The sequence below is a fragment of the Erythrolamprus reginae genome, chromosome 2 (assembly GCF_031021105.1).
Source record: "Erythrolamprus reginae isolate rEryReg1 chromosome 2, rEryReg1.hap1, whole genome shotgun sequence".
Classification (NCBI taxonomy): Eukaryota; Metazoa; Chordata; class Lepidosauria; order Squamata; family Dipsadidae; genus Erythrolamprus; species Erythrolamprus reginae.
The window spans coordinates 153,248,683-153,263,961 of record NC_091951.1 but is presented as its reverse complement, the minus strand read 5'-3'; the positions used below and the strand labels follow the sequence as shown (position 1 = coordinate 153,263,961).

Below are 15,279 nucleotides of genomic sequence, written 5' to 3'. Positions count from 1 at the left end.
GCAATGTGGGTTCCATACAGGTGAGCTGTATTCTAGGATTGGTCTGACAAATGTTTTGTAAGCTCTTGTTAGCAGTTCAAAATTACCAGAGAAGAAGCTGCGAAGGATTAGGTTAACAACTCTTAAAGCCTTTTTGGCAATGTTGTTGCAGTGGGCTCTGGGACTTAGGTCATTGGATATGAGTACTCCAAGGTCTTTGACAGATTGAGGGTTATCAATAAATTCAATTCCTCCAAGTTTATATTTAGTATTCTGATTTTTTTTTACCAATGGGTAAGACAGAGCATTTAGTGGTGGAGATTTGAGGTTGGCCAAGGTCTTTTCAAAGGGTAGCAGTATGGTCGGTGGTATTAAATAGTTTGACATCATCTGCAAAGAGAACACAATTGCTAGTGATGCAATCGCAAAGATCGTTTTGTATGAAACTTTCTCCAATGCAAGCACTGCTCAATTCAGTTTTTAAACTGTGAGTTGCATCCAAGGGTGGGCTGCTGGGGGTTTGCAGGGGCTCGGTGGAACCTCTAGGTAAGATTCGGTGCAGTTCAGAGAACCCCCAAATCCCACTTCTGGCTGGCCCCGCCCTCCCCACTCCACCCCTGGTTGCACCCCAAGATCTAGTGCACGAAGTGAGAGATTAGACATGTGTGGTCTCTTCCAACTGTACAAACAGTATTCATTTGGAAAGTTCTGATGAGTAAAGCTGTAAAAGCATTCAAAGCCATGTTCTGTAAAGAAGTGTTAATGTTAAAATGTTAAAGTGTTAAGAAAAATGGAAGGCTTGCCTAGGCTTCAAAAACTATTCCTGGTTGTCTAAATGTCTTTGTGCATTTGCTCTTAAATGACTCTATCCAGTGTTCATATAGAGCAGTGATGACTAAGCTTTTTGTTGTCACGTGCCAAAAGCATGTATGCACACACATAACATAAATATGCCATTGTGAGCTGCCCCGGGTCTCAGGAGAGGGGCTGCATACATAGAAACATAGAAACATAGAAGATTGACGGCAGAAAAAGATCTCATGGTCCATCTAGTCTGCCCTTATACTATTTCCTGTATTTTATCTTAGGATGGATATAAGTTTATATCCATGCATGTTTAAATTCAGTTACTGTGGATTTACCAACCACGCCTGCTGGAAGTTTGTTCCAAGCATCTACTGCTCTTTCAGTAAAATAATATTTTCTCATGTTACTTCTAATCTTTCCCTCAACTAACTTCAGATTGTGTCCTCTTGTTCTTGTGTTCACTTTCCTATTAAAAACACTTCCCTCCTGGACCTTATTTAACCCTTTAACATATTTAAATGTTTCGATCATGTCCCCCCTTTTCCCTCTGTCCTCCAGACTATACAGATTGAGTTCATTAAGTCTTTCTTGATATGTTTTATGCTTAAGACCTTCCACCATTCTTGTAGCCCGTCTTTGGACCCGTTCAATTTTATCAATATCTTTTTGTAGGTGAGGTCTCCAGAACTGAACACAGTATTCCAAATGTGGTCTCACCAGCGCTCTATATAGCGGGATCACAATCTCCCTCTTCCTGCTTGTTATACCTCTAGCTATGCAGCCAAGCATCCTACTTGCTTTCCCTACCGCCTGATCACACTGTTCACCCATTTTGAGACTGTCAGAAATCACTACCCCTAAATCCTTCTCTTCTGAAGTTTTTGCTAGCACAGAACTGCCAATACAAGTCTAATAAATAATAATAATAATAATGCACATGACTGCCCTGTGTTCCCCAGGTGTGCTCAGTTCCCGTGCTACCCCGCCCCCTGGCGCATGTGCATGGGACTCCTCTCCACCTGCCCCACCCCTGTGCATGCATGCACAACCTCAGTGCGCCCCCAGTCCCCTGCCCATGCACAGGCCTCCTCCACATATGCCCTGCCCCCTGCGCATGCACGGCAGAGACCCTGAAACCAGCTGGCCAGTGGGAGAGGTGTGCGCATGTACGGTCCAGCTGAGCTAGGGCAATGGCTTGCATGCCCGCAGAGAGGACTCTGCATGCCAATTGCAGCACACCTGCCATAGGTTCACCATCATGGATACAGGGACAGAAATCAGATGGGACACCACGAGGGTCCTGTATACACTTCTAAAAAAACAGATAAAGGTAAATGTTTCCCCTGTCCAGTCATGTCTGACTCTAGGGGCCAGTGCTTATCTTCCTAGCTGACAGACCCAGTGTGGTCTAAAGATGCTTCTATGGTCATGTGGCCCGCATGACTACACACTGAGGTACATGGAATGCTATTACTTTCCCACCAAAGTAACTTATCTATTATCTACTTGCAATTGAATGCTTTCAAATTGCTAGGTTGACAGGAGCCGGAGATGGCGCAGTGGTTAGAGTACAGCACTGCAGGCTGCTTCAGCTAACTGCTAGCTGTAGTTCAGCAGTTCAAATCTCATCACTGGCTCAAGGTTGACTCAGCCTTCCCTTCTTCTGAGGTGGCTAAAACAAGGACACAGACTGTTGGGGGCAATAGGCTGATTCTGTAAACCGCTTAGAGAGGGCTGTAAAAGCACCATGAAGCGGTATATAAGTCTAAGTGCTATTGCTATTACTAATTCACCCTATAAAGTGACAGTTGGGACTCAAACTGTCATCCTTCCAGTCGACAAGCCCAGTGTCTGAACCACCAGGCCTCATCCCACCCCTATTGTAGTCTCCTAGATCAGTGTTTCCCAATCTTGGCAATTTGAAGATATCTGGACTTCAACTCCCAGAATTCCCCAGCCATCATTTGCTGGCTGGGGAATTCTGGGAGTTGAAGTCCAAATATCTTCAAGTTGCCAAGGTTGGGAAAACACTTTCCTAGACCTTTATTGTTATATTTTATTTTATTATATTTACTATTATTTTCATTTATTAATTGGATTTATATGCCGCCCCTCCCCTAGGTCTCTTCAAGGACTCAATTTATTTCTGACTTAGATGAAAAAGTGGAGGGAACACTTGCTGCTAGTTTATCAAACATTAAAGAAAGTCCATGTGCCTTAAATGGAGCTTGAAAAGACGTTTTCCAGAGCTCTTACTCAATCTGAGAGAAATAGGCCATGAGATTCTTCTCTTCTAATATTTCCAGGAAGAGCAAAGCAGCCAGTTTTTGCTGATGGTATTCAGCTAGGACAGTGTAACATGGTTGGGCATCTCCCTGGTGGATGGAAACTGCTAGAGAACTACTACACAAGGCCTTCTCTGTGGCGGCCCCGGCCCTCCGGAGATTAGAACTGCCCCCACACTCCTTGTCTTTCGTAAACTACTCAAGACCCATCTATACCGCCAGGCATGGGGGAGTTGAGACACCTTTCCCCCAGCCTTTTTATATTTTATGTTTGGTATGTATGTGTTGTTTGGTTTTTAAATATGATAGGGTTTTATATGCTTCTTTTTAATATTAGATTTGTTTCGCTATAATATTGTTTTTTATTACTGTTGTGAGCTGCCCCGAGTCTTCGGAGAGGGGTGGCATACAAATCTAATAAATTGAATTGAATTGAATTCCCATCTCTGTGGGCACAGGGAAGCTTAAACAGGGTGGATTGAATCATCCAGGATCAGCGACTGGCATCAAACCAGAAATGACATCAAACCTGCTCACTTGTGCCCTACTCTTGGCCACTTTGTAGGCAAATGCTCTCCAGGCAATCTCTAATAGCAACCTCTATTTGGCTTGCTGAGACGAATGTCTCCAGAGAAGAACTTCTGTCCTCCTGAGATTTTGGCTCTCTTTCCAGCTTAACACCACCTCTAGTTCTGCTGGCTAGCCAGGGAAAGGAGTTTAATTTCCAAAACAAACAAGAGGGCAAGTTCTGATTAACTGTGTCCTTTGCACCTTCTTCCGCTGTGATAGCAAAAGCAAAGGATTCACTGTCAGAGCTTGTGTAAAGTATTGCCTCGCCTACAAGCTGGGAATGCATGGGAGTCCCTGCCATGTTCAGGCTTCAGCTACAGGCCTGCTTTGTTTACCAGCAAGTCAACATGCAGCATCTGGGGCAGAGGTGGGGTGCTACTTGTCATGCTGCTGGTTCGTTTCCTCCCACATCGCGTGGGCGCACCTCATCGGCACATGTGTGCGCACGCAGTGGCCACAAATCCAGGAGGAAAGCAGAAAATAAGATGTCAACTGCATGCCCAGGAAACTCACCTTCTGTGCATGCTCAAAAGAAGAAAAATCAAATTAAATATATATAAATGGCAGGACCCATGGACAGCACCGACTGAACTGGGTCAGTGATGTCATTTTTTTTGTTTTTTAAGGTAATGGGTTTTAGTTACAGTTTTTAATTATTAGATTTGTATCTCTGTTGTTCTATTGTTGTTGTGAGCCGCCACGAGTCTTCGGAGAGGGGCGGCATACAAGTCTAATAAATTATTATTCCTGTTGTTTTGTTGTTTGTTGTTATTATTATTATTAGTGTTGATTATGACCTTTAAAGCCCTACATGGCATTGGACCAGATTACCTCCTGCTACCGCACGAATCCCAGTGACCGATAAGGTCCCAAAGGGTTGGCCTTCTCCGGGTCCCATTGACTAAACAATGTCGTTTGGTGGGCCCCAGGGGAAGAGCCTTCTCTGTGGTGGCCCCGTCCCTCTGGAATCAACTCCCCCCAGAGATTAGAATTGCCCCCACCCTCCCTGTCTTTTGTAAACTACTCAAGACTCACTTATACCACCAGGCATGGGGAAGTTGAGACACCTTTCCCCCAGGCTCTTTTATACTTTGTTTTATGTTTGGTATGAATGTGTTGTTTGGTTTTTAAAATAATGATAGGGTTTTATATGTTTTTTAATATTAGATTTGTTCTACTATAATATTGTTTTTATTATTGTTGTGAGCTGCCCCGAGTCTTCGGAGAGGGGCGGCATACAAATCTAATAAATTATTATTATTATTATTATTATTATTATTATTATTATTATTATTATTATTACTGTTGTTGTTGTTGTTGTGATGTCACCAGTGAGTTGCTACCAGTTCATCTGAACCGGTCCAAACTGGGAGAAACCCATGCTTGATCTGGGAACAGACAGTCTCTATGAGTGACATTTATTCAAGAAGCAGAAACTCACTGTGGGTTTTAGGTGGGGCAATGCCTGGAACAAGCTCAATGAAATCCTTTGCTTTTGCTATCACAGCAGAAGGTGCAAAGAACACAGTTAATCCACTTAATGTAACTACACTAATAGTTAATAACTGTCCAGTCACCATTTCTGTTCTGTGGAACTGCAAGGGTTGCTAAACCCATATCAGATTAGCAGATTAAGAGTTGGAAGGGACCTTGTAGGTCACCTAATCCAACCCCCCACCCAAGCAGGAGACACTACACCATTTCTGACAGATGACAATCCATTCTCTTCTTGAAAGCCTCCAGTGATGAAGCTCCCATAAGGTCTGAAGGCAAGCTGTTCCATTGGTTGATTGTTCTCACTGCCAGAAAATCTCTCCTTATTTATAGGTTGAATCTGTCCTTGATCAGTTTTTCATCTATTATTCCTTGCCTGGCCTTCAGGTGTTTTGGAAAATAGGTCGACCCCCTCCTCTCTGTGACAGACCCTCAAATAATGGAACACTGCTAATCGTGTCTCCCCTGGTCAGGGGTGGGTTCTACTTACCTTCCCCACTGGTTCGCATTATTACGGAAGTACACATTTTGCCCACACACATCCCTTCCCGGAAATGATCCTCTGTGCATGCTCAGGTTTTTTTAAAAGTTTCTGTGCATGTGCAGAAGCAGAAAACAAGATGGTACCACTGAGAGAACTGGCTTGGGGGAGTGGCAGGCCTGGGTCACTGCCACTTCTAGCAACCCATGCCACCATGTTACTACCGGTTCTATAGAACCAGTCTGAACCGGCAGGAACCTACCTCTATCCCATGTCCTCTAGACCAATATTTCCCAACCTTGGCAACTTGAAGATATCTGGACTTCAAGTCCCAGAATTCCCCAGCCAGCATTTGCTGGCTGGGGAATTCTGGGAATTGAAGTCCAAATATCTTCAAGTTGCCAAACTTGGGAAACACTGCTCTAGACTAGACATACCTAGTTCCTGCAATTGTTCTTCATATGTTTTAGCCTCCAGTCCCTTAATCATCTTTGTTGCTCTTCTCTGCACTCTTTCTAGAGTCTCAACATCTTTTCGGTAGTGTGGTGAACAAACCTGGATGCAGTACTCCAGGTGTGGTCTCACTTAGGCTTTATAGAGTGGTTTTAGTACTTCCCTTGATCTGGATTGAATGCCTCTGTTAATACAATTTAGGATTGCATTGGATTTTTTTGGCTGCTGTCACATACTGTTGGCTTATACTATTTAATTGGTTGTCCACTAAAACTCCAAGATCCCTCTCACAGTTGCTGCTATTAAGCCCAGTTTCATCCAGTCTATATGTGTACGTTTGCCCAAATCTCTTGCACATGAGCGTCCTCGTGTGAGATTTTAGCAATTTTTGCTGCTTGTGCGGAAGCAAAAAAGCAATGAAAACCACCCAAATCTCACTCGCCCGAGGATGCTTGTGCATGCGAAGTTTGGTGATTTTTGCTTATTTCTTTGCTTCCACGCATGTGTAGAAGCAAAAAAAGGTGAAAGTCACCAGTATCTCACCAGTTGTGTGCATATATGGCCACCGACCTACTGGAGCTACGCACCTGGGTGCACCAACTGCTGCCCATCACTGCTTTCTGGGAAATGTAATTTTGTCATGTGCTCACATCTGTGTTTCTGATTTATTTTATTTATTTATTTTATTTTATTTATTCGATTTTTATGCCGCCCTTCTCCTTAGACTCAGGATGACTTACAACGTATTAGCAATATCACTTTTTAACAGAGCCAGCATATTGCCCCCACAATCTGTTCTGCCCGCGTGTTCCACCTGCCTTTAATTACAGGTCAATTAATCCAAGCAGACAAACACACATGATAGAATGCAAGTAAATGTTCTGTATCAACAGAAGAGAAGAAAAAACTCCCTTTTAAACTTCAAAGGGATTTCTTGTACAAATAAGGCACACTTTAAAGACAATCCAAGAACGAAGTCTAGTAAAAATCCAATTACTAACCCAGTAAGTGGGAATGGGCTCACAGCTACTGTTGTCCACACGAGGATAAACACTCACAATGAATTATAGTCCAGAGTCCGGGAATTCAAACAAAGTCTTGAATACAATCAGGAAACAGCAAGTCACAGTCTTGACGGACCACGATCAGATAATCTTCCACAACAGCTAAGCCAGCACGCTGCTATTTTATCAGCAGCTCTAATTACTGGAGCTCCACCCAACCACAGGTGGCCTCTCTTATCTCCTGTAATATGTCTTAAGTTGTTCTCTCCTATGCATAGCTTTATGCATGCGTGGGTCTGTCATATGTTCCTCCTCTGAATCCAACGAAGATAAGGAAGATTGATCTCCTCCTGGGCTGTCAGCCAAGCCCCCCTCTTTCATCGCACCCACACTTCCTTCGTCATTGGATAATTCACTAGCTGACTCTGTCGGGAGCAAAACAGACTGTGACATGTGGATGTTTTCCCCACATCCACCTCCACATTCCTTGGGGCAGGAGCTGGGCCAGAGCTAAGCACAACACAATCCAGGTCCTCATTTTACCCACCTCGGAAGGATGGAAGGCTGAGTCAACCTTGAACCGGTGATGAGATTTGAACCGCTGACCTAAAGATTTACAGTCAGCTTCAGTGGCCTGCAGTACAGCACTCTACCTGCTGCGCCACTCCAGCTCATATTGGCCACTGGGTCAGACTTGTGATTATCTGTGGGGGCGAGGCAAAACTTGCCACGTGCCAACTAGTGGGGCTTTTATGAATTCCAGCTCTACCGGGAACTGCTTGCTCTCTCAACATGGGGACAAATTACCTATGTGAACTTGGAATATATTATGTGTACCTAAGAAGAATGTTTAAAGAATTCCTGATGAATAACAGTAATCTACATGATATCCTTTCTGTAGAGTTTATCTGTTTGGCCAAGCATTCCATTCGCTTGCAGCAAAACATTTCTATTAACCACTTTTACAGCTTTTGGTGCAGGCATTTTACGTTATAGCTCATATCCTCTTGGTTGGTTGGAAGGAACTCAAAAACCCGCTGAAATAAAAACGAGAACCAAATGCTGGTGGTCTCACAGCGGAACCAGTAGAAGAAATATATAGCTTTTATTTCCTTCTGCTACAACTGATGAAAGAAAGAAAAAACCCTAAGCAAGGATGTTTACCTGCCAGGTTATTCAGATACTAATCTTTACCTGCAGAATCGCTTAGGTACTCTGATGGATTTAAATAGTCCGTGTGCTTGAATGAATCCTGAGGCTATTGGCAAGATTGTCCTGAGCGGGGACCAAATCTAGAAGATTTTCAAAGTGTGTGTCACACAAACCCATGGGTGGCTTGGTTGGAGAATTGTGGATGTTGTAGCCCAGGAGGATAGTTTTTAGAGACTTTGGCTTAACCAACAAGTCTGAGTGCCATTCCACTTAAGTAAAAAAGATGGCCTTAATTTTATCGCATCTCTGTAGTAACATAAGTGATGTTGAAAGGTTGCGGTCTTCTATTGGAGCAGCTGGAACAGGAGGGCGGAGAAGATTCTGAATCCTTCTTTTTCCAGTTCATATAATGACAACTTCTCAGGAGTGGCTTGATTGTCTTCTTTTTTATGTATTAGCGTAGATAGGTTGGTCATTTAAGGTAGAAAATCTGAAAGACGCGTAATCAACCTTTTGTTCGTTTTCAAAAACCTAGAAGGATAACATATAGCACACATTATTAGAGCGGTCAAAAATATTTGAAAAGGAGTCAGAAAATGCATATGCAGTGGTACCTCTACTTATGATCTTAATTTGTTCCGTGACCAGGTACCTAAGTAGAAAAGTTCCCATAGGAATCAATGTAAAAGCAAATAATGCGTGCAATTGGGAAAACCACAGGGAGGGTTGAGGCCCTATTTCTTCCCAGGAGATTCCTAGAGAGGCCCCACGGAGACTTCTCCCCAACTTTTACAGCCCTGTTTCCTCCCAGGAGATTCCTAGAGAGACCCCACAGAGGTTAAGTTAAACCCTTTGCAATAGTCATGTGGATTTTTGCAATCCAGGCAGACTTGTTGGTTTATCTTAAGAGAGTTAGTGTGCAACAGAAATAAAGTAAGATTGGTCATCTTAGCTTTTAAAAAATATATAAATGTTCGTAATGTTTGCAATATAAAGCAAAAATCCTGTTTGAATTGTTACTGCCAAATCAAGTCCACATCTTATCATAGACAAGCTATTATTACATTGGCCAGATTCATCCTTGGTTTTATGGCTGCAATTTTTAAACTTCCCAGTATCAAGTCCTAAATTCTGGTTTCTTCTGAATGCTTCTACCATGCTTCTTTTTAGATTTCCAAGTAATTTTCTATTGTTGATTGTTCTGTACCTCTTTCAATTTTAAAAAAAATCTAACATTTAACTCAAATGCAAATATCATCTAGATTTGACTTACCTATCAAATTTCTGTACCAACAATCACTATTGCATGTCTCAGAAGGCTTTTACAATTTAGTCCAATTTTTAATCACGAAACCCACCCCCACCCCTTTCAATGGTGTCCCTCTTTACCAATTTTAAAATCTGGTCACTTTAGGTTAAGGTCAAGCAGCTAGGATTTACATATCAACCATACTGGCTAGATTCACACAACACATAATGCCATCAATTATGCAACTACACTTCAGGTTAATAAGTTCCATAAAGTCAGTCATAAACACATGTTATGTAAGATTTTACGTATTAATATTTTCACTGTGTTAGATAGTGAGGACGGTTCTTCCAGAAAAGGGTGTTTTCTTCCAATTGCACATTTAGAAGTCACAACTCTAAGCATCCCCACTCCATTATCCTGCCATTATATTTTGTACGTATTCAAGGAAATTACTTGAGATCAAATCCTAGCAACAATGGGAGTTTTTTCTCTGAGAATGCCTCCATGCAAGGCCTTTCCACAGTTTTAATCTCAAGGTCATTGGCAATGTTCAAGTCCATTTATTTTTATCTCAAAAATAGTGAACTTCAAACCACAATAAAACAGTTCTCTATTACTGAAATGCTGTGGTCTATGGTGCCTTACAACTACCGTATTTTTCAAAGTATAAGAGGCACCTTTTGCCCCCCTAAAAGAGGATGAAAATTTGGGTATGTCTTATATACCAAATGTAGCCCCGTCCAGCCTCTCAAGTGGAGATTTCAGAGGCTGAAAACAGCCTGTGAAACCTCCATTCTAGAGGGGTTCTTTTTCCACCCTCTGAAACCTCCATTTGAGAGGCTGGGCGGGACTACAACCGAGGTTTGAGAAGCTGGAAAATTGCCTCTGAAATGGAAGTTTCACAGCTGAAAGAGCAAGGCACAGAGCTCACAACCAACAAACCTGTTAAAGTTCACCTCTGGGAACAGGTGATTAAGGGTATTCCCCCAAAACTAAGGTGCATCTTAAACTCTGGTGTGTCTTATAGTCCATCTATTTTCCCCACTGGGAAGACATCTACTTCACAGTGTTTCCTGGCTTCAGGACTTTCAAGTAAATGTGGAATTTTGGGAAATACATTATGGGAAAAGATGATTAGGGGACTGGAGGCTAAAACATATGAAGAATGATATGCAGAAAGTAGGTATGTTTAGTTTAACGAAAAGAAGGAGTAGGGAACACGTGATAGCACTGTTCCAGTATCTCAGGGGTTGCCACAAAGAAGTAGGAGTCAACCTATTCTCCAAAGCACCTGAGGGTAGAACAAGAAGCAATGGGTGGAAACTAAACAAGGAGAGAAGCAACATAGAACCAACTGACAGTAAGAATTAATTAATCAGTGGAACAGCTTGCCTCCAGAAGTGATGAATGCTCCAACACTGGGAGTTTTTAAGAAGATGTTGGATAACTATTTGTCTGAAGTGATGTAGGGTTTCCTGCCTTAGCAGGGGGTTGAACTAGAAGACCTCCAAGGTCCCTTCCAACTCTATTATTCTATTCTAATACTGTGGGTACAACTTTAGGGAAATCCAGAATTACAGAATGTTTTGTATGGTCAAAGGAAGATTGTCTTTCAATGTTTTATATGTCCTTTAAATATTTTGTAGACCTGGAACAATTAAGATTGATTTTGCATTCCATAGATAGATAGGACTTTTGAGAGTCCCATTGTCAGACTGTGAGTCGGAATTGGTTGCAAGTGGTTGGGTGAAAGTTTTCCAGGCTTCTTTCCCAGGAAAAATTCACCAATTGTTTGGGTTTTGTTTATTTGGGAGGAAAAAAATCACAGCTAATTTCTTACCGATGTACCAAATAATTCTATATCTATATAGATATATCTATATATCTGTTTTTGAAGATTTTCACAGGTGTAGGTATGTAGGTCTTGGCATATTTGGGTTTCTTCCTGTGTAAGGTTCAGAGAATCCTGGTGACATTTTGACGAGGTCCCACCCGTCATCTTCCGGCTGGTGCTTTTGGCATTGTGCTTTGCCCGAGCACAAAGCCAAAGGCACCAGCCTGAAGATGACGAGTGGGACCTCGTCAAAATGTCACCAGGATTCTCTGAACTTTATACAGGAAGAAACCCGAATATGCCAAGACCTATATCTGTATATCTTCTATATATCATCTCTATCTCTAGCATCTCCATCTGTATTGATCTTTAAAACAAACACTGCTGCAAATGTAATAGATAAGAAGCATTAAAGACATTAACAAAGCTGAATAACAAACAGCACCTGAGGCTTAGAAGCAAAAGACGGAGTTGGTGTCACCGTTGTATATGTCAGTTCTGTGCCATCTGTGGCTTGATCCGATGAAGGAGGGACCTAAATGAAAGGAAAACCTATTGCTATTTAATTTGGTTTGCCTGGTACTTCCCTTACTTTCACAGCACCAGTGGGAACGTCATTAGGATGACATTGCCTTCCCTGGCTGTATAACAGGATGATATCATAATCATATTATAATAAACACTGTTTCATTTGGCATTGTTTTTTCCTTGCACTTATATTAGTTATGTTTGTTCTGTAATGTATTCTCTTTTCATGGGTCAGGGGTGGGTTCCAGCTTACCTCACTGCCGGTTCGCTTCCTCCCTTGCTCATGGGCACAAATGCTTGGTGCATGAATGCAGGCATAATGTCCCCCCCCCAAAAAGCTAAAAACAAGATGGTGATGCATGTGCAGAAGAAAATCCCCTGCCCCCCCCCCACCGGGGAGAGGAGGCAAAAAAGCACAGACGGGCACTGACAGAACCGGTTCCACAACATCATTGTGATGTCACCAGCGAGTTGCCACCAGCTGGGGCGAACCAGTCCGAATCAGGAGGAACCCATCTCTGGTCAGGTCCTGTAGTAGCACATCTTGAATAAAAATATGTTTCTTCCATAGAATTAAATGGCATTATTTCCATAGGTATTCAGATTATGTAAGCTGTTGATTTTAGTGACGCAAGGTACAAAGAGCCGATCAGAAGCATCCTCCAAAGGAATTCAAGCTCCAGTGGTGGGGATGTCTTTTCTTTGATAAGCCTGAATTCCTAATCATAGAAAAGCTTCTAAGACCCATTGCACTGAATTCTGATTCACTGTTGGAAATCAGTGGCTGGATGTGTAAAAGGGTTGAGTTTGGTGGATGAAATAACATCTCATTTCCACACAGTATATGGGGGAAATAAGAACTCATGATAGCCATGTAAAAATGAAAAAGAACAAAGACATAACACACAAACACACAAGCCACCCTGAAAGAAAGGGTGCTGTTAGGTTGTATGACTCTTAAATAATGTACATCTCTTTATTTTGGATTGGCAGCCTTGAGAATTGTTTCTCTCTTCAATGATTTTTTTTAAAGTCTGATAATCAAAGAGTTTTACCTTTTTTGACTGATCTTCAAGTACTGAAAAGTGCAAGGAAAATGTAGAAATTGAGATCCAAGACTGTAAATATGACTCAGAAGTAAATTCAAGATTTATTGATAAACTTCATGAACTTTATGACAAATTCATGAGCTTATCTTTTCTTATTTTGTAACTGTGACCTGACACTCAGGTTTGTGATTCTGAAAGTGCTGTTTTGGTGAGGCTTTGTCATCATGGAATGTGGCCCAAAGGCCTAGTGCCATGATGGCAAACCTATGGCATGCATGCCATAAGTAGCGCACAGAGCCCTCTCTGCTGGCACACCAGCTGTTACACCAGCCCAGCTCCATCGTGAATGTATGCATACCTCCTGCCAGCCAGCTGGTCTTCAGGTCTCTGATGCACGGTTTTGACTTCCAGGTTGATGCAGGAGGCCTTCTAGGCTCCCCTATGCCCAGCTTTGGACCTGGAAAGCCTGTTGCAGCAACCTGGAAGCCAAAACAGGGCACAGGGGCAGTACACACCCCCACGCCCAGTTTTGGGCCTTTCTGGAAGGCCCCTTGCACCAACCCGGAAGCCAAAATGGGATGAGGGGGGCACTTGCGGGGGTCACACATACATACATAGGTGTGCGGCACACAAAGTCACATACACAAGCACAGGGGGCAGGGTCACCCAGGCAATGCATTATGGGTACGGGTGCACTCTTGCACTTTCGGCACGTGATAACAAAAACCATCACTAGCCTAGTGATTTCCTTCATTATAATAATTCAAGTTCCTCGATATTTAATCTCCTCCATCATCTTAGAAGTAAATCTAAGTAAATTTTGTAGCGAAAGATACTCACATATATCTGTCAACAAAGCCATGTTACTCAGAATTCTGAGAGTGTGAGTTCCAGAAAATCTGAAATGCAACTGTTTGGGAAATGCTGTACAGTATTAGCTGACACCCCAGTCACCTAATCCAACTTTATTGTTTGATGACAAGATTCAGACATGGTTTCTGGTGTCACTGATCCAACTATGTGCCTTGGATAAGATGGAATGTCTTAAATCAATTTTATGAGTTTGGCCATGACTTTAAAAAGTGATCCTCCATAAATATGTTCCAGGTCAACTCCTGTCCTCTTATTAAAGTCATGTGCTTGGATGTATGCCTGTAAATTTTGGGAAGTTGCTTACCGCAGATTGAAGGAGACCCTTAGAGATTTTGGTAGCTGAAAAACAAAAAACAAAAATAGCATTAGGGCATTGCTGCAACATTCAAAGCAGCAGCTTTGGGGATGGGGAGGTTAGTCGTATGGTTATCATTTCCTTCCTTTGCCCAAGTTAATTTTTATGATCTAACCAGATTTTTTAAAATTAGATTTTTCTCTCAGGAAATTACATTTTTTCAAATTAGGGAGTTAGGCAGCTGTTACTCAGATTCCTGGTTTTCTGTAATTAGAAACAGGGAATGAGAGAAACAATTATAGAAACATAGAAACATAGAAGACTGACAGCAGAAAAAGACCTCCTGGTCCATCTAGTCTGCCCTTATACTATTTCCTGTGTTTTATCTTAGGATGGATATATGTTTATCCCAGGCATGTTTAAATTCAGTTACTGTGGATTTACCAACCACGTCTGCTGGAAGTTTGTTCCAAGGATCTACTACTCTTTCAGTGAAATAATATTTTCTCACGTTGCTTTTGATCTTTCCCCCAACTAACTTCACATTGTGTCCCCTTGTTCTTGTGTTCATTTTCCTATTAAAAGCACTTCCCTCCTGAACCTTATTAAACCCTTTAACATATTTAAATGTTTCGATCATGTCCCCCCTTTTCCTTCTGTCCTCCATACTATACAGATTGAGTTCATTCAGTCTTTCCTGATACGTTTTATGCTTAAGACCTTCCACCATTCTTGTAGCCCGTCTTTGGACCCGTTCAATTTTGTCAATATCTTTTTGTAGGTGAGGTCTCCAGAACTGAACCCAGTATTCCAAATGTGGTCTCACCAGTGCTCTATATAAGGGGATCACAATCTCCCTTTTCCTGCTTGTTATACCTCTAGCTATGCAGCCAAGCATCCTACTTGCTTTCCCTACCGCCTGACTGCACTGTTCACCCATTTTGAGGCTGTCAGAAATCACTACCCCTAAATCCTTCTCTTCTGATTATTTCATTCCTTCATTCAAATTCATATAAGATGCAAATATTATGAAGAAACAGAATTCTTTTATTGAGATTTATGGACAAGGAGTTAGAAAAGATTCATGACAGATTGATTTTGTATATAGTAACTGCAGAAAGATTATTGTACATTCAATGGTGAAAGAACAGTGAAATTTCCCACAATCTCTTTGATAGCAAAAATATCAGAATTTGCTCAGATGGCAAAGTCTATCTATTTGC

The 15,279-nt window shown here is 42.0% G+C and overlaps 1 protein-coding gene across 2 annotated transcripts in view; it reads right to left on the bottom strand.

Annotated features, from left to right (window-relative positions):
* Positions 1 to 6,931: 6,931 nt before the first annotated feature.
* CD300LF (CD300 molecule like family member f) overlaps positions 6,932 to 15,279 on the bottom strand; it is a 45,760-nt gene continuing 37,412 nt past the window's right edge. For both annotated transcript variants that reach the window (XM_070739973.1, XM_070739972.1), the window contains 3 exons: positions 14,066 to 14,100; positions 11,757 to 11,846; positions 6,932 to 8,756 (listed from right to left, as the gene is read on the bottom strand). In XM_070739973.1, coding sequence (XP_070596074.1) covers positions 8,673 to 8,756; positions 11,757 to 11,846; positions 14,066 to 14,100 — 209 coding nt within the window. In that variant the 3' untranslated portion in view covers positions 6,932 to 8,672. The remainder of the gene's footprint in view (positions 8,757 to 11,756; positions 11,847 to 14,065; positions 14,101 to 15,279) is intronic.